Source organism: Cyprinus carpio, chromosome A6 (assembly GCF_018340385.1).
Source record: "Cyprinus carpio isolate SPL01 chromosome A6, ASM1834038v1, whole genome shotgun sequence".
Classification (NCBI taxonomy): domain Eukaryota; kingdom Metazoa; phylum Chordata; class Actinopteri; order Cypriniformes; family Cyprinidae; genus Cyprinus; species Cyprinus carpio.
In genome coordinates this window covers 25,520,876-25,540,755 of record NC_056577.1, presented here as the reverse complement: position 1 = coordinate 25,540,755, position 19,880 = coordinate 25,520,876, and the positions used below count along the sequence as shown (strand labels likewise).

Below are 19,880 nucleotides of genomic sequence, written 5' to 3'. Positions count from 1 at the left end.
TTTATCTTATACTGTATATTACAGTAAAATTAAGATTTTTACATTCTGACAGAATTTAAATCTTTTTAACTATCTAAATATTATTAGACAATGGTATAATTATTAGATAGTCTCTGAAGTACAGTAATATTCAATAGTAAAAATGCATATGGCTGTCTTGATAGTTTCAAGAAAAGGGGTTCCTGCACTGGTTATTCATGTTTTTCATCCTTCTCTCATGCTGTTTCCATGGCCCATTTTCCACTCCTGAGTTCCAGCAGGCGGGATTAGAGAGAGAGATTAAAGTCAAACCCGCTGCCTGTGGTCCAACACTACTGCAAACCTCCTACTGTATATGATACGTGTGTCCATCCTCCTTCAAACTATGAATATTTCTCTTTCTTTGAGAAAAATCATGTTGCCAGGTCATTCCATTAACTTTCTGTGATGTTTTCAGAATTATATTGCCCATTTACTCTCATCACCCACCAGTTTGCACTGAATAGCATATATTTCAGTCACTGTTTCAATCTAAAAAAAACCCTGACACAATACCATCGCCACTGTCTGAAACTCAGTGCTTTCAGTTCCTCATAGAAAACAAACATCTATTTAACGTCTGTTTAGGCAGGAGAGACACCCTATTTCATTTTGTCAGCTGAATGACTGACACCAAAGACTGGACCGAAAGGGCACTTTAGCATGCGATTAAGGGGAAAATTGTGTTTATATCATCACAAAATATAAACTATATTATCGCCTAGTGGATTTATAGTACATCCACCTGCATGTACAGTATACTCAGGTAAAGCAGTATGTACCCATTACGTACACAAATCATTTCTGTGTGACTGTTCATATCATCTTAAAATATGTATACTATTATAGGCCTATTGTTGCAAAACTCTCTATATAAAGTTATAGTATAAAGTTAGTATATCCAACTTCACCCACATGCATACAGTAAACTCTTGTAAAGAGTTACTATATAGCAAATCTCAGCTGCCTGATTGTTTAGATTGTCGCAAAATGTGAACTATATTATCACACACAGCTCCATAATATATGGATAAATAAGTAACTCTGTCTGTATACTCAAGCAAATCAATAAACAGTAGGTTATATAGGCCTTGCTGGGGTCATCACAAAATGTAAATTATATTATTACCCAGCTCTTATCTGCTAAAAGCAACTATAAAAGGCATTAAGATATTATAAAAATGAACATCATGATTTATGTTAAGCAGCTCTGAAACAATGTGTATTGCGAAAATACAAATAAACAAATTAAATTGAAAAAAAAAAACCTATTGCTTATTGTTAAAAAATATTGTTTTTTTTTTCTTTGACCTCTTGGCCATGTCGATGTTATCTACTAGTTTATAATTGTTTTCACTTAATATTTTAATTTAATATAGATAATTTTTATTTATGCTTTTTCGTTTCCTGTACCCCGTAAACTGAATTTTCCGCATTTTCGTGTCGTGACCCTTGCGAGTGCCTTAAAATGTGCACTTTGCCAGCTTCCCTGAAAGACATCCATGTCACAGGGAGAAAAACAGCTGAGTCGCTCAGCTCCTCCCCCTCCTCCCCAGACTGTTTTCCTTCTACATCCTCCCCTCCCCCACTCTTCCTCCCTCTTTGTTCGCATTCATCTCCGCTTGTTGCCACCCAACACCGTTTCTGATTGGTTGATTTTGTGTTTGAGGCGGAGCTACTGATGCAGCGCTGACATTTTGTCAGCTCGGCGAGAGATTACGGTGTCAGTAGAAGAGCTTCCGAGGAAAGCGGCCGACACTTAGCCGTTAAAGCGGCTCTTCCTCGACTAAATTCCCTAAATTTCGCCCTTAGAACAAATATAGAGCTCTTTGCTAAATAGGGAAGATACGAACTGGGTTATTCGTGTCGTAAAAGAAAGGACTGAATCCAAACACAGAGCAGTGTTCTTTCTTCTGTCGTGTCGCCTTCCTTCCTCTTTCCTGTTTCTTTTGTTTATGACCTGCAGTGTTCTGCTACACGGCGGAGATTACATCGCTGACCGTGAATAAACGATAGAGTGAATCGAGATCAAACGAAAGGCAGAGAAATATATAGAGGCCATCTAGTCCGTTTCATCCGTCTACACGTCTTTAGTGTCCAACTGGACCAGGAGCGAGAGTCTAATGCCCCCGGAGGATGAGCCCAGCCATCGAGGGGATGCAGACAGAGCCGCAGGGGTATTTGGGGAAAGGGGTACTCCTTGAGCCTTTTGTGCACCAGGTTGGGGGACACTCGTGTGTGCTTCGCTTCGGGGAGCAGACGATATGCAAGCCCCTCATCCCCCGAGAGCACCAGTTTTACAAGAGCCTCCCTGCGGCTATGCGGAAGTTTACACCGCAATATCGAGGTAAGTAACAATGTGACGTCTTATTCCGTTTTCCTGGCTATAAAAGCCATTCTTTTCTTGTACATAACAGTCTTTCGCGTACAATGTGATATTTTTCGGTGTGTTAGACTTCAAAAAAACATCCTCAAGTTTATTGATGGTCAGCAGGTCCGTATTAACGCTGTTGTCCTCACGGTGGCGCGGTTGCAATATACATTCCTGAAGAGGCAGTTCACCCAAATAAATAAAAATTCTGCCATTGTTTGCTCACCCTCAGGTTGTCCCAAAACCCGGTTTACTTACTTTATTTAGTGGAGAAAAAAAGACGCTTCATCATTATTTTTTTATTATTATTATTATTTTTTTTTTTTATTTTACAATAAAAGTGAATGTTTACACAACCATCGCCTTTGTGTTTTATGGAAGTTTAAATTTCTTTAAATATTTGGGTGCACTGTTTTCTTTGTAAATGTCCCTTTCAGGTATGGCCTATAAAAGGTAAGTTATTGTATGCTAGCAAGGCTGTACTTTGTTTAACACAAACACATAGGTTGTCAGGGTTTTTTTTTTTTGAAGATGAAATACCTGAATGTGGACTGCCTTCCATCTTAACAAACTTGAAAAACAGCAGCAATGGCAAATGTCTCTTTCTGGACTCAAATACTGCTGACAGGACATCATAAACTGCCTCCCACACACTTATGGTTTAAAAAATTTGCTGTCATTCCTGAGGACACACCAGGAAAGACAAGTTCCTCCGCTTAGATTTTTGCCTATGTTCATCTACCTCTGTTCTTTCAAAACACAGACACACATACATATAGCCCTGTTTTGATGCACACTGCAGCATCCATACACTTTAAATGACCTGCTTATCAGTGTAATAAGTGTGCAGGACATTTGTTTTTTATTGGATGAGGTTGGGGGATGGGTGTGATGTCAAAACAGAAGCTTGAACATCTATGTGGTTGTTTATGTTGTTTTGAAATTTATTTTTCTGAACTGTAGAAAGTCAATGTCAATAATATTATATTAAGTTTGTATTGAAAACTATTATATTGAATTATTTGCCTATTTTCTACTTTGATATATACTAGATAAAATACTAGAATAATGTTATTGAGAATGAGAATAAAAAAACTAAAAAAAAAGTTACAACAAAATTATTTCTTTTAATTGTTTTATTGTTATTTTTTTTATTTAGGGTTGAAATGGACTTTTTCATAACATTATCCCTTTTAGGACTCTCTTCTCTCAGAATAACAGATTTTTTTAATTTGTTTGTTTATTTATTATTATTTTTTTCAGTGCAAAGGTGTTGCTTGTGTATGTCTTTGGAACTGTCTTTCGGGTTCATAATACATTCTTGTAATTCTTGTAATGTTCACATGCGATCCCTTCATTTTTTACCAGGTTTAAAGCACTGTGTTTTATTGGATACTTTTGAAATCGGTCTTAAATTTGAGTCATGAAGTGATATGATGTTTGACAATAAATAGTGTTTGTTTCATCATAAATTTAGCCTCTTGTCATTTGTTTGTCGGCTGGTTTCCTTCTTGTGTGGCATTAATTGAAGAGACATTTGATGAGGTTTGAAAGCTTTAGAAAACTGATCCAGTGAAGCAGCTCCTGTACATTGGCTGTTGTTGTTGTTGTTGTTGTTGTTTCACAGACTTCTCTCTCTCTCTCTCTCTCTCTCTCTCTCTCTCTCTCACTCTCTCTCTCTTCCTAACCCTCTGCCTTCTTTGCTTCCACTCTCTCTTTTCCAAGTATTTCTGTCTCATTGTTTGTTTGTTATGGATTGTGTGATTCCTATCAGGTTAGGAGCAGCCTGTGCTGTCGGCTCAGTAGCTTTTGTTAAAGACTGGCGAATTTTAAGCGCAAAAAAGAGAAGTGGGTAAGAGATGTTAAAGATTTCACAGACAGCTTACTTTAAGCTCGGAACTCTGACACTTCCTGTTTGCTTGCTTCACAATAAAGTGAAGTTATTGTGATTTCGCCTCTGACCTGTTTTTTTTTCTCTCTCATCCCTTTGCAGGTGTGGTGTCGGTGAGTTTCGAGGAGGATGAGGAAGGAAATTTGTGTCTTATTGCATACCCTCTGCACAGTGAGCTTGGGGGTCTGGAGAATGTGGACCCCTCGGCCGACCTGGAACCTAATAACAAAATAAAATGGGTCAGTAAGATGCTACTGGACAATGAGGGCTACAGCAAGGACCGGTCCAGACACGGTCGGAAGGATAAGGACAAGAGGTGAGGGGATGGGGATTGTGCAATCGTCTTATCAATATGCAAAATAGATGCAAAAATAGGTTTGAAAAGTTGAAACGTTGAAGTGATCCTTTTTACACAGTTGTTTTAGTCAATGTTTTTGTCTTGAAAATGTCTATAGATTTAGTCAATGAATTGTTGATAGACTAATTTTAGTCAATTTTAACAGTGATTAAAATGGCATGTAATGTAGTCAACAGAAATAATATTTTAACATTTGGACAAATCCAATAGATTTACATTGAATGAAAGACCAGAAACCAGGATACAATAGAAACTTGGAAGTGTCTTTTGATATTGGCCTATACAGTAGGGCTGAGTGACAACCACCTGTTACATTGTAGCACAAAATTGCATAAATAAACTCATGTGTATTCAGATCAAATTGTAGTCATTTAACAAAGACTGGAGGGAAGTTCTGAGTCTTTCTCAAGGACACAATACTGACAAATCATGTACTGTTCCTTGCGGATCGAACCAGCAGCTTTTCAGTTAGCAGTCTTAAGCTTTAATGCCTAGGCCACAATACCCCACATCTCTTGAATAATACTGGTCTGTATTCTCCTGTAATAATGGCCCTGCTCAGTACTTGTCTGACTCAGTGAGAATGTGACCGATCGTAGTGTCCTTGTCTTCATGAGGAAGTGCTGAGCGCACTGACCCACAGAACACCCAGCTGGGCAGAGCAGATGCACTCTCAGCTGCTTGCAACCGGACTTGTGCAAATGTGTGTTTTGAGCCAAAGTTTAGCAAGAGGTTATGTAACCAGCATAGCTTTGTGACTTAGAAGTGACCTCAGTGTGACTGGGGAAGGGGTGAAAGGCCAGATAAGAGGCATTTGTTCTTTGTGGGGGATTTAGTATTTTAGGAATCATGGGTATTAACCCGCCTCAGCAAGCCACACGTCTTGGGTGTCACTTAAGTTGCATGCCAAAGTTTAACACATGTGCTTAAGGCTTTGTTCAGATCTCTTAAAACAAGTTCAACCAAACACGTAGACTGATTCATCAAGTTAGCCATAATCTTTCTGTCTGGCTGACCCACCTCTGCCTTCACCCCTCCAGTGTGAAACGCGAGGAGGAGCTGGAGTGGCTCACGCAGACCGAGGTGTTTTACTACAGCCTGGAGGGGAGCAATGCTGCTGGCCCTCAGCTCAAGCACAACCCCTGGAGCCTCAAGTGCCACCAACAACACCTGCAGAGGATGAAGGAGAACGCAAAACACCGCAACCAATACAGTATCCTTCAATGCTGCCACAAACAACAAAGTAGGATTGGTCTAGTGTAGTTTACTGCTTATTGTTAAATTATTCCGTAAGTTTATATACTGTACTATTCAGACTTTTGGGGTCAGTAAGGCTTAACCTAATGTTTTTTTTATTTTTTTAAGAAATTACTCTAGAATACTAAAATATTAATACTTTAATTCTGCAAGGATGCATTCAATTAATCAAAAGTGATAGTAAAGACATTTATAATGTTATAAAAGTTTTCTATTTCAAATAAATGCTCGTATTTTGCTGTTCTTTTGCTTTCTATTCATCAAAGTATCCTGAAAAAAAAAAAAGATTATGAAATAAATCTTAAGCAGCAGAATTGTTTTCAACAATGAAAATAAGAAATGTTTCTTGAGCACCAAATCAGCATATTAGAATGATTTATTAGTATGGTTTGAAGGATCATGTTACACTGATGACTGAAGTAATGCTGTAAATGCAATATATATATATATATATATATATATATATATATATATATACATATATATATATATACACACACACATATATATACATATACACACACACACAATATATAATATAATATAATATATACAAATATATATATAATTTATTGCTAATGAAAAATGTATTTCAAAATGATGGTAATATGTAATTTAAAAAATAATTAAAATTAATGATAGCACATTTATAATTATATACAAAATGTGTTTAATCATTTACATTTTAAAGAAACACCTATTTTACTTAAGTCAGTAAAATATATATATGAAAATCACTACTCATTGTAGCTATTCATACTGCACAACAAATAACAGTACATTAAAAAGCTTGAAAAGCACATTATAAAGCTTGGATTGATACAATTAGAATGACAGTTGTGAGGTAAATAGATAAAACAGGCCTGTTTATCATGCAGATAAAACAAAGGTTAATTGTAGAGTTACACTGAAAAGAAATGAGAATCAGCGTTTCCTTTAACCCAGCACCTCTTATCAGAATTCATCCTGTTGGAGAACTTGACATGGCGCTACACGGTTCCATGCGTGCTTGATTTGAAGATGGGGACGAGGCAACACGGGGACGATGCCTCTGAGGAGAAGAAGGCCGTCCAGATCCGCAAATGTCAGCAGAGCACGTCCGCTAGCATCGGAGTGCGCCTCTGCGGCATGCAGGTTAACCTAACTCCTGAATGTAATTCCATAATATTAGAAACACTTAAAAACAATGTTTTATTCACACGCCCCTCTTCACTTTCCTCCAGGTCTACCATTCAGACACAGGACAGCTCATGTTCATGAACAAGTACCACGGCCGTAAGCTGACCCTGTCTGGCTTCAAAGAGGCCATCTATCAGTTCTTCCACGACGGGAGACGCCTAAGACGCGAGCTCCTGTCGCCGGTGCTGCGGAGACTGCGAGACATGCAGGCGGCCCTGGAGGCCTGCGAAAGCTACCGCTTTTACTCCAGCTCACTCTTGATAATATACGACGGAGACCCTCCACGATCACGCCACTCCGCAGAGGATGGGCTTTCAGAAGAGGAGGAGGAAGAAGACGAGGAAGAAGAAGAAGAAGAGGAGGAGGGTGGTGCTTTTGGATTCCCTCACGGTGCAGGTGCGGGCAGCAGCAGTAGTAAAATCGGTGCTTGTGGCGGCAGCGGTAGCGGCACCGGCAGCTCTGCTGTGGTGCGACGCATGACCAGATCAGACAGTGGCCCGGTGGTGGACGTACGCATGATTGACTTTGCCCACACCACGTGTCGGCACTACGACGAGGACAGTGTAGTCCATGAAGGCCAGGATAGCGGTTACATCTTCGGATTGGAGAACCTGATCACCATAATTTCACAACTAGAGGACCACAGCACAGATTAAACCACAACCAGCATGGCGTTCGAATGGGAAAATGTTTCTTTCTCTTCCTCGTTCTTTCAATCCCTCGAGACGTTCAGCTCAGTAAAATCTCAAAGCTCCACCAGTTCAGTTGTTTTTGGTTCCTGATTTTTGTGCGTAGAGGATAAAAAAGGGTTGAGAAGCTAACGATGTGACGTCACACAATCAGCTCACTCATGTACTGTTACAATGTTGCTGCCGTTCCCCTTTTTGTTCTATTTATTGAGAAGATAAAATGGTTATTTACTGAAAAGGACCTGATTTCGTTCCCGTGCTCATTCCTTGAGAAGGTTCCGGAACTTTGATTAGCTTCCGAGTGCTCCTTATTTGATGAAGGAATAGTATGTAGCGAAAAGGAAGACTGTTAACGCTCTACAGCACCCTCCCCTTGCACCTTTACCCATTGTGAAGAGACAACTATATTCAGATAGTTAGCTGAAATACAGAGACTATAATAAAGCTTTATTTATTTGTCATATTTCCTAAATAAACTAAAAAGAAAAAACATTGAAAAAGTGAATGGGGATTCAAGAACTACATTCCATATTATTAATGTTACAATAATGATATTAATAAATATTATTATTTGACATGTTCAGATACCTCTATCTTATATCTGTTGTACACGGTATGTTGGGAGGAAAAATAAAACTTGTTTGTGTTACATTCTGGTCTTTGATTTGTTTTTTAGCAAGATGTGCTGTCTTTGTCTATCAAATTAGACACTATTAGTCGATAAAACCCAGTTTAGGTCTTGAGTTGAAGATGCTAAATAAGGAATTGTGCAGTAAATAGTCAGTTATAGTCAGCCCAAAAATGTCGTTCCAAAACTGTGACTCTCTTCTGTGGAACATAAAAGACATTTTGGTTACTAACAAAACAATTTGGTTATCAACATTCTTCAAAATATCTACACTGGTGTTCCACAGAAGAAGGAAAGTCATACTGGTTTGGAATGACATGAGAGAATAAATTTTGAAAGAATTTTTGGTTGCACTTTATTTTACAGTACATGTACTTACATGTACTTATAGTGTACTTACAGTGTATTTATCTAAGAAAGTTAATACAAGGTAACTACATGGGGTAGGGTTAGGTTTAGGGGTAGGGTTAGGTTTAGGGGTATGCTCAGGGTTAGTACCTAGTTATTACATAGTTATTGTAATTACTATAATAAGTACATAGTATGTACATGAGGAACAGGACTGTAAAATAAAGTGCTACCGAATTTCTGGGTAAACTATTCTTTTAAGAATTTGCTTAGAATGTTTTCTTTAGCTTTCACAGTCCTCATAAGGAGCTAGCGGAAAATCACTCTGCGTTATCACAGGTTTTAAGAATGCTGATGTCTTGACCTGTGTGAATCTTTTAAGTCAAGGTGTCTTGACCAAGTGGCCTGAACTTTTCCTCTTTACTGGCTGTTCGAGAATTCTTGTCTAGGTTACAAATAGGCCGGTATCACTGTCACAAAATGACGCACATGTAAAACATTCATTATCAACAACACTCTTTAAGATAGGGGTTAGGCCAAGTGGTTATCAATTCCAGTCCTCGCAACCCCCTGCCCTGCACATTTTGTATGTCTCTCTTATCGCTTCAGACGTTTGTTCTATTCGAACGTTAAGTGCCCTGTGAAGGGGACATCACAGGTTATATTTCGCCATGATTCCAGTTCGAAGCAAACGTATATGTTCCATTCAAAGTGCATTGAAGTGTGCGAGACGTGAATTTAAATTGTATTTATTTACCGAGGTATGTGATGTCACACTTGGGAACACAGTTCATGCACAGAGCTCACTTCTAACGAGCTGATTATCTGAATCAGGTGTGTTAACAAAGAGAGACATAACAAATGTGCAGAGAAGCGGGTCGGGAGGACTGGAACTGAGAACCACTTATTAGTTGTCACAGTTTTTACTCCAGTAAAACATTGGAGGGTGTATTATAGAGTCAATAATAAGAATCATTATTAGTAATTGAGCACCAAATCAGCATATTAGAATGATTTCTAAAGGATCATGAGACACTGAAGACTAGGGTAATGATGCTGAAAATTCAGCTTTGCCTTCACGTGAATAAATGACATTTTAAAATATATTCAAATTGAAAATAGTTATTTTAAATTGTAATGATATTAAAATTAGTTTTACTGTATTTTTTGTTCAAATAAATACAGGCTTGGTGAACATAAGAAACCTCTTGCAAAAAAAATAAAATAAAAAATCATAATTATTCCTAACTTATGGCCAGCAATATAATAACATTCAATACTCAAATGGACTCAGTGTCTCATAATAATGTGCTAGATTTGGTGAATTGTAGTCCATGAACAGCTGGTCCAAAACATAAGCACTTCACAGGGGGCTTCAGATGCCAAATGATGGGCTTTACAGGCTTTGAGGACAGTGTGCATTTAATCATTTGTTCTGTTTGGTTGTTTTATCAGCTTTATCCCGTGTCTCAGTGGACTGCATTGTCCCAGTGGTTTGATGTAACATCTTGGATGAGCGCCAGTGTGTCAATAGTTATGCAAATTGTTATTGGTCAATGCGTGTTAGTGTGTGAGATTTGGTGTTTTTTGTGACTGTATGTTTGTCAGTATATTTTAACATCACCCTTTCTCCAGCACAGTGGTTGCCATGGCAATGGAGCTGTTTGGTAATACTGAAATCACTATGGCAACGGAACAGTAACATATTTTTAGTTCTTTTCACTAGCTCTGGGGATCATTGGCCTACATACGTTAATTATGCCTCCTTTTAAAATGTTAGGCAAATATCAAATGAATTCATCCCCAACCTGAAACATATGGGGGATATGTTCAGCTTACATAATTACTGGTTTAAAGTATGCAGCTGGCTCATTTGGAGAGTTAACATTTGCATTTGCTCATTATAGGTACTCAGCTGTGCTCTGGTTTAGTTCAATTCATTCTATTCTACCTTTGTTCTCTCTGTGTTCCTAAGAATAGAGCATTGTGAGGGCAAAGCATTGCTTGGTTTCTTTTGTCTTTTTCTCTGAACTGAGTCACACCTTTTGAGGTCGCATTTATACGCACACACATTTGTAAATATTTAATTTGTCAGTCATCATTTTTTTTTTCAGCTTTCCAAGTGCCCCTGTGAGACGCTTTTGATAAAGACAAGTTTCTAGCTTTTAAAGAAAATAATATAAATTAACATTTACAAAACAAAGAAATAAATAAAAGTGTAAGTTACAATTATATATACTTTAATTTTTTTTAATGAAATTTAAAATGTAAGATTGGAGCCTTTTCACTAACATTTTATAAAAACATTTATAAAATTTATAATTTTTAAAAATAAATAATAAGACATTTTTTAAGTAACTAATAAGCTACAATTTTATTTGATTAAAAAATCAGATTCACTTAATTTATTATGCTGAAAATATTATTGTTCTAAATTATAAATGCAGCATTTTTACTATATATTTTATGTTTTTTTAAATAAAATTTATCAAATCAGTTTTTATAGATAATTAAGACATTTATAAATAAATTGAAAAATGTCTATAAATGAATGAATGAATGAATGAATGAATAAATTCACTCAACTCAAATTTATTATGCTGAAAATATAATTTACAGTGAAGAAAACCAATTTAAAATGTAAAACAAGCATTTTCACTATATAACATTTTAGGATTATGAAATGAACTTTATAAATGAAGTATTTAAAAATTATTAAAAAGTTTATGAATATATTAATTCACTCAAATATACTTTGCTGAAAATATAATTGACAAAACTGTTAGAATTTAAAATGCAAAATAAAAGCATTTTCTCTAGTGGGTTTTTGGACCTGATTGAATATATGTTGAGAAAGAATAACTATTGTCTTAGGTAGTGATACTTTCATGTATTAGGTCAATTTCATAATTCAGGAAAGGGAATTTCAAGAGTGATCCTGTATTTGTCATCAGTGTTATTCTCAGTGTAGCAGCAGGGTCATTATACAGAGCTCAATTCATCGACTTGTTGGAGATCAATATTTCATCCCATTCCAGTTCCACTGAAAGCATGTGTTTGTGGCCATGATTTTTCATATGAAACTTTCAGACAGGTAAGAAAAAGACACACTGCTTCATGATAACTAGCTAACATCAGTGTTACAGGTCAACATGCACTGTAGCAACGGACAGAATTCGCAGAATTCAAGGAGACTATAAGACATAAACACACCGTGAAAGGGCCAGCCCTAGGGTCATAAATGCCCCTTTAGTGTTTGACCACAGTCAGAGAGTGTGAGAGTAAACCAGACCAAAGAAGAATTAGAATCTTACATAAGCACCGCTATGACGTAAACGCCGTTCCCATATAGCATGAGCTGGACTCTGTTGACTTCATTCACAGACTGTGCTGTCAACATGTGTTTAATCAGGCCTGCCAATTACACTAACAAGATCAACTAAATCTATCCACCGACGTGTTCCTGATCAGCTACATTGACTTGGCTTATTTCATTAACGTATACTGTTCAGGTGATTCTATTTGTGCAAGAAACTCTTTGAAAATGGTTTGTTGCTTTGCAAGGTAAAAAGACTATTTTGTGAGAAGTGCATGAATAAACAAATGATTGATGAATACATTTCACTTCCTATCCCAGTCCTATTTCTTATGTGATGTGTGTATTGTAATGTGAATATTCTGTCATACCAGCTCAGCCCTGCTGAACCCCTCGGCAGGCAGAAAAAAGGGCAAGGTTGACTAAGCATTGTTTTTACATAACTGACGCTCTTTGATGTCCACTTAAAAAGTTGAAGAAATGGAAGAGAATGCTATGAAGCTGCCTGAAGCAGTTTTCAGACAGAGAGGTCCTAAAAATATATATAACATTTTCTATTTTCTATTTTTTTGTATTAAATTTATGTTTATGTATTTACTTATTTACTTTTTATTTATTATATATTTATTGTTTCTATTAAATATTAATTCCATTTAATTGTATTTTTTCTATTTTCATTTCTATTATGTCTTAATAGAATGTGCCTGACGAAGACCTGATGGTTGAAATGTTGCAATAAATATTTATTATGGAGCAGTTATATCAGTGTGCAGACAATACGTTTGTTCTTTTGTTACTAGAACATTATCTATAAACACAACAAACATAAACCTAAAACACAAAAAAACAAAATAACAAAATTAAAAAAACAAAAAAAAAAGGTAAAACGCCTGTAAAAAAATTCCTTCATGTTGTGCTCCTGTTTTATTTTATTTTTTTTTTATTTTTTTTAATTATTTTTTTACAGCATACCACTAAAATAGAAAATGAAAAACCCTTGACATAAAGACATTTATGATATTTATAAAGCGGTTTGCAATCAGCCATATATTCTGAATAAACTAAATTAACACATTGGATTAAACATAACATTATACATACAGTGTACTACATACGTTATTTGGACCACTTTGTAGTGATTTTTCCCCTTTTTCTGCTCTGCTTATAAAATAATAGTATATTGGTTTAAAATGATATGCAATAATACTGCAGAAAAAAATATTTTGGGTGCTGGTCCATAGGCATTCTTACAATTTTCCTTATGGCAATTTAAGGAGGAATAAAAAAAGGACTAGAGCTAATTATAAAAATGTATTGACTTCCCAACTGATTCTAATATTGCACTCTTTGGTTTATGAATCTGTTGAGATGTAATGTGCTCTGCCTGCTGCATTCTTTCCTCTGCTGTCCTGATATAATGTCACATTCTGACTCATCAGACGCCTCTCTAACTCACTAACAGTATTTATAGAAGATTTCTAAAAATAAAAGAAAAAAAATCAAACAAACAGGCAAAAAAGAAAAAAATCTCACACACATTTTGATAAAATATTAATAAACCACCTCAGTAATTTGTAGTATTTGTACAGTTTTTGTTATAATAAATTATCTCTCCCAAGATGCCTGTTTTACTGAAAAAACAATGAAAGAAAAAAGATTTTTCAAGATTATTTAAGCACATTTTATTTTATTTCAGTATTTCTACTTCAAAATGCCATGTTTAATTTAAGGTGTTCTTTGTAATTATTTGTGAAATGTACTAGCAATTTGTGAATGTTCAGTAAGTTTTTTCAATTGTCAATTGCCACTTGTCTTAAAATTAAACATATTGTACACTATTTTAACATATACCACTGTAATATTTTTCTTTTCCCTATAATGATCAATATTTCAACCACAAATGCATCCAAATATTGTATGTTCAGATTTATAATAATTAGAATCATAATTTAATGTTTTATAATGTTTAATATGCAGTTGTGGATATTATAAGTGTAAACTGTACCTTAGAAGCCACGAAATGACATAAAACAACAAATTCACTCCCTTAAAGAGTAATTATACAAACATTAATAGTATATTTACTGAACCTTTGTAAAATGAAACCACGTGGTTTTCCATGTATTTTTTTTCCCCGTGTTTGATACTGTTAAAAGTTTCCACAAGCCTATCATGTGAAAATTTGCTCCACATTTTACTGTGGTTAAAAATGCATTGACAACTTACACGTACGCCCTGCTTTAGATCAAAGACTCTCTGTGTCTTCTTCACAAGGCCAATGTGGCCAAAGTAATCGAGTGCCCTCGATTTCCTTTGACTTATCAACTCATTAAGATGGAAATATTTCCGGTATTCTGATGCCCCACAATCGAACCATCTGCTGATACGCTACTGGTGTCAGTTTATGTAAGGCATTGAAAATAGGATGTAATACTCAAATTGTAAACCAAACCCAAGTGAATCAGACACACATTATATAAAACACATAAAAAATAAGAGTAAAACACAAAAATTAAAAAAAAAACAAAAGAAAAACATAATTGTCATATACGTACAAATTGTAAACCCCCCCACCAAGTGAAATCAGACTAAGCCAAGTGGAATGTCACGTCAATCCATCCCCTAAATCATCATACTCTGCAATACAGTTAGCAAATGAAGAACTTTCGTTCCCTGGGTTACTGTCAACAGCATCTGAAAAATAGCCTGCCTACGAAAGTGACTCATATTCTCACTGAGAAATGCAAAACACCACAAACCTAACCTGAAGCGGGGAAGGGCCTTGGGTGCATGTCAAAATCACCTCATTGATGGACCTCCTATAATGTTCCAGTGTTGCTTGTATCCCGCACCACTTTCTTCTCCCGTCCAGATTCCAACATCACTGCCACATACTGGCCTGAAATAAGTATTCCTTTATATAATTTAACACAAGGGGAAAAGTAATTTATATATAATATATGAGTATTATATATATAGTACTAATATATTACTTATATGATACTATCACACACACACACACACGCACACACAAAAACAAAGTGCAAAATGACATTTTTGCCTTATATGACACAACACTGAGATGTAAAAATAAAAAAAAAAAAATGAACCATGATAAAAGAAAAAATAATTTGCTATTTGCTCACCCCCACCTCATCTCACATCTCACAGTTCACTGACATTATATAACCAGTCTAAACAAGTATCTCTTTATTAAAGTGCAGATAATGGCTCATATCAATCAGCTGCTGTGTGCATAAATGTGTATAAAGAACTGAGCAAAAAGCCATGTGTCTGCTCTGAAATGTGTTTATTCCCCGGTTGGTGTGAATGTTATAGGGCTCAGTGATTATGTGTGTCAGATTGGCCTGCATCAGCTGCAGACACCAGACTAGGATAATCTGATCATGTTTTAATGAACTAGAATTGTTTAAAAAATACGGTCACTTAAATAATTCATTATCAAGTTTTAAATGGTGCTGTGATGTGAATTACATCATCTTATAAAAATGATACTTTTAGTAATTAGGCTATAATACATTTACATTAAATCATTTTAATATAATTATATAATAATAATAAAAAAATGATCTGATTATATCCGTCAGATTTGCGACAATGTGAATCGCCCATTTTCAAATCACATCATAATCTCAAATAACAAAACTGGGTCCCACTTTCTATTAAGTGGCCTTAACTACTATGTACCTACATCAAAAAATAAGTACAATGTACTTATTGTGTTCATATTGTATTGCAAAACACTTTTGCTGCTATTGAGGTGGGATATGGGTAAGGTTAGGTACAGGTTTGGTGGTTTGGGTAGGTGTAAGGGATGGGTCAACAGTATAATTATAAATGTAGTTACATAAATTAATTACAGATGTTATTACATGTAGGCTTTTTTAAATTATAAGTACAAGGTAAAAACATGTATGTACACAATAAGTGCATTGTACCGAATGATTAATTTAAATGTAAGTCCATAGTAGTTAAGGCCACTTAATATAAAGTGGGACCCAAAACGGACCTGGACTGAAAAGCACTGAAGTAGAACCATCCCTATGGTATCAAACGATTATAATTGCTAGAATACTAGCAATATTATGATACATGTCCCAAAATCATGGTATTATCATTGGTGCATGTCCAAATAAATGTGGTATGATTTCCAAAAACTGGTATCATAATACTTCTTGGTATATTCTAATACCTCTGATTCACCAGTCAAATCCTCGAGGCAACAGGTTTTCATGAATCAAGAGCCTCCTGATTTCTGGTGAACGGATGCCCCCTGACGGTTATTTGTGTCAAGTATATTAAACTGCAATGCTGAAGATGCACTCAGTCTTTTTTTTTTTTTAATTAGACGTGAAACTGAAGATTTCAGTTATCTTGCGCAGATACGAATTATTTACCACAAAATCTATATAAACATTGATATTTTGTGCTTCTTAACACTCGCCATTATATTACGTTGGAATAATATGTGGTTCTAATTGAACGTAATTTGTGTTAAAAATAATTCTAACAATATAAAACAATACACATTACCTTAAGGTTTATCTTTGTAAAGAATAACGTTGCTATTGCATCAATGCATCTGTCAATCTCAGCACGCTAGCTTGACAGACTAAAAGTAACTGTAATAAAACTTGTAAATAATGAAAAAATTATAAAATTTATTTTATCTATATATATATATATATCTATATATATATTATATATATATATATATAATATATATATATATATATCTATACTATATATATATATAACACATGTGCTGGAAAAAAAAAAAAAATCCGTAGCCTGTGTCCTTCGAGACAAAAAAAAAAAAAAAAAAAAAAAGTCTTCTGCCAGGAGGCGGATGGAGGCTCAGGAAGCCCAATCCTTATCTGAAAAACATTCATATCTAGCACGTGCTTGTCTAAGTTATTGGGGATATGTATACTAAATTGTGTAATCTTTTAAACACATTAATTTCAAAGGTTTTGTACTAGCATAAAAACAGAAAACCCCAGAAATTTCTATAAGAGTCTTTTATTTTTATTAGCTCATAAATGACTCTGGTTGGTCAATTTTGGCCCACGCTGAGAAAAGTAACAGTTAACACGTGACACCCTCTACGTCTGAACGTCTGAACTGAACACACTCACCTATTAGAAACCAAAATATTTATTAAATTCAAAAAAATGAAAAAATAAAAGAGCATAACTGCAAAATTTGTTATTTAGAACAACTTCCGGGCCACTAATCCCGCCCATTTAATACATTATTCGATTTCCATTCAGCCCCCAGTTTATGTCGCGTGTGCTCTGGCTGATGACGTGTCCTGAACACGCTTCTCATAGAGCCGCTGACCGGGGCTAGCTAGCTAGCCACTAGACTGCAGGGCACCATCATCAGAGGAACACCATGGCCAGTGAGTCGTCATGATTTTTACTTTACTTCGAGTCTACTAAAAAGGAGTTTAATGCATTCTGTAGCTGTTAACAATTTTTTTTTTTTTTTTTTAAATAACAGTTTAGCTTCAGTGCTTCATTCGTTATAGATTCATTATAGATTAGCAACTGTTTACTGTTAGAATGTCGTGTTCTTCATTGTTTTATTGTCCAGTTTACAAAAAGACGGACGTTATGTTTATTTTGTTGTGTAAAATGTGACTTTAATGGACAAATTTGTAAATGCACATATTTTTAAAGCGACCGTGGCCAGCTAACGTTAGTACTTGGCCAATAAGCTAACTAGCATGGTCACAAATGCATTTGCTTTTTATTTTCATTGCACATACGTTGTATGCTTTTTAAACTTGTAAGTTATATATATTGCACAATAAGTAATTTATTTAGGACCATGGTACATAATTCAAATATAGCGTTAACTTCATTTAAAGTCTGCTAACGTCGATAATTGTAAGTCATTATCTTTGTTTTGAAGCGTGATTTGTTTTAGTTTCATGGACAGATGTCAGTGTCTGATCGTGTGATTTTGTTCGAAGTTTTCTTCTTGGAATGAATGATGACGTTGCAAGAGAGACAGATTCAAGTAACTTGTTTGAACTCCAGAAACTCTAAAGCCACGTCGCCTGAATCACCAAGACCTCTTAGGATACGTTGCCTTGTTTTCTCAAGTTAGGCATAAGAATTGTAAACTTAAGTGCAGCTCTTTTCTGTTTCAGTTAAATTCTTAGAGGTGATAAAGCCATTCTGTGCGGTCTTACCTGAGATCCAGAAACCAGAGAGGAGGGTATGCAGTTTGATCACATCAGCCTTTTGCTTTGCATGTTCTTGTGGCGCTTCAGTGATACTAACTCTTTGAATCGCTTTCCCACAGATTCAGTTCAGAGAAAAGGTGTTATGGACTGCAATCACGCTGTTCATCTTTCTGGTGTGCTGCCAGGTAGGTTCACTCTTATTTAAACTCTGAGCTCTCTGAAGTGCTGTAAACTGTTGGTGATCAGCAAAATCATTCTCAAACCAAACATTACCATTTTTGGATGTATTTTATTTGATTTAGGAGACCGTAAATTTTATGTTTGAATGATCTCCTGTGCTCTCTGTCCTCCAGATTCCCCTCTTTGGAATCATGTCTTCAGACTCAGCAGATCCCTTTTACTGGATGAGAGTGATCCTGGCATCCAACAGAGGTGCGTATACCTGAATCAGCAGTGCAAGACAGTGATTGAATCAGTCATCAGGTTGATTAAAGACAAATGATTTAATCAGGAATCGCTGTCAGATTAATAACAGTTGCACAGTCATTTATTTTTAAGAAAATCAAAAACAATCTGTGCTTGTTTGATTGTCAATAAATAATACTAAATTATTCAAAATTAATATTTACTCCAAATCCGCTCTATTATATGTAATATTTGGTATGCAAAATTTTTTGTGTGTGTTTTATATTAGTCATTGACCTTTGGAAAATGCCATTTGGATTTAGTTTAAAAGTTTAATTAAAGTTTAATAATGTGTGTTAGGTACTCTGATGGAGTTGGGTATCTCTCCCATTGTGACATCTGGTCTGATCATGCAGCTGCTGGCTGGAGCTAAAATCATTGAGGTTGGAGACACACCTAAAGATAGAGCCCTCTTCAACGGAGCTCAGAAACGTAAGATATGTTATAACAGTCTGTGTGTGTGTATAATACACTACACGCACGCATGGAGAGAGAGAATCGTATAAATTTGTCATATCATTAAAAAAAAAGATATCGCACACACACAAGCGTTATTTATTTATACTCTATATTTCATGACCATTTATTTATTTGGCAAGTAGCCATGTAAAAAAAAATAGGATTATTGCATTATTTTTTGCAATAGTGCAAGTCACAATATTAACACATTATCCCTTCACAGTGGCACATCTTTTGCACATCCTGTGGTCTTTAAAACATTTAGCTAATAGACCGTAGTCAGGTTAGAAGCCATATTCATTTTTACATGGTTACATGAATGTGGCTCTCCCCTGACTCTGTTAAGTGACCTCATTTGTTGAAACTAATGGAAAGGTCTAATGCAGCTCCCAGTGCAGTACTCTTTTGGGAAACCCATCTTAATGTCATCATTGCATTTGCTTTTGTAGACATCTAACTGTTAGATTTTTTCACCAGTCTTTGGCATGATCATCACCATTGGCCAATCTATCGTGTATGTGATGACTGGCATGTATGGAGACCCTTCAGAGATGGGTGCTGGAATCTGCCTCCTCATCATCATCCAGGTTAATTCATATTCTTTATAGTCACCTGTGCATGAAATATTTAACCATTTTTGTAGTGATAAACTGATATATCTGTAAACTGATATTTATTCAGATG

The 19,880-nt window shown here is 35.6% G+C and overlaps 2 protein-coding genes across 2 annotated transcripts in view; both read left to right on the top strand.

The window, feature by feature from the left end:
* Positions 1 to 1,718: 1,718 nt before the first annotated feature.
* Positions 1,719 to 8,412, top strand: LOC109091080 (inositol hexakisphosphate kinase 2-like). The gene is made up of 5 exons (XM_042758706.1): positions 1,719 to 2,365; positions 4,383 to 4,596; positions 5,679 to 5,851; positions 6,854 to 7,029; positions 7,119 to 8,412. The coding sequence occupies exons 1-5, from the start codon at positions 2,155 to 2,157 to the stop codon at positions 7,728 to 7,730; spliced, it is 1,386 nt and encodes a 461-aa protein (XP_042614640.1). The 5' UTR covers positions 1,719 to 2,154; the 3' UTR covers positions 7,731 to 8,412.
* An 8,931-nt stretch (positions 8,413 to 17,343) lies between these two features.
* The window catches only part of LOC109091081 (SEC61 translocon subunit alpha 1), a 5,644-nt gene continuing 3,107 nt past the window's right edge, over positions 17,344 to 19,880 (top strand). The window contains exons 1-6 of the mRNA XM_042758704.1: positions 17,344 to 17,480; positions 18,237 to 18,304; positions 18,392 to 18,457; positions 18,626 to 18,704; positions 19,038 to 19,169; positions 19,674 to 19,783. Of these exons, the coding sequence (XP_042614638.1) occupies positions 17,474 to 17,480; positions 18,237 to 18,304; positions 18,392 to 18,457; positions 18,626 to 18,704; positions 19,038 to 19,169; positions 19,674 to 19,783 (462 nt within the window). The 5' untranslated portion in view covers positions 17,344 to 17,473. The remainder of the gene's footprint in view (positions 17,481 to 18,236; positions 18,305 to 18,391; positions 18,458 to 18,625; positions 18,705 to 19,037; positions 19,170 to 19,673; positions 19,784 to 19,880) is intronic.

Excerpts from the sequence above, each read along its gene's own strand:
- LOC109091080 (XM_042758706.1), top strand. The coding sequence starts at position 2,155 with ATGAGCCCAGCCATCGAGGGGATGCAGACAGAGCCGCAGGGGTATTTG. Across the intron at positions 2,366-4,382 it reads GTTTACACCGCAATATCGAG|GTGTGGTGTCGGTGAGTTTC; the intron begins GTAAGTAACAAT and ends ATCCCTTTGCAG. Across the intron at positions 7,030-7,118 it reads TGCGCCTCTGCGGCATGCAG|GTCTACCATTCAGACACAGG; the intron begins GTTAACCTAACT and ends ACTTTCCTCCAG.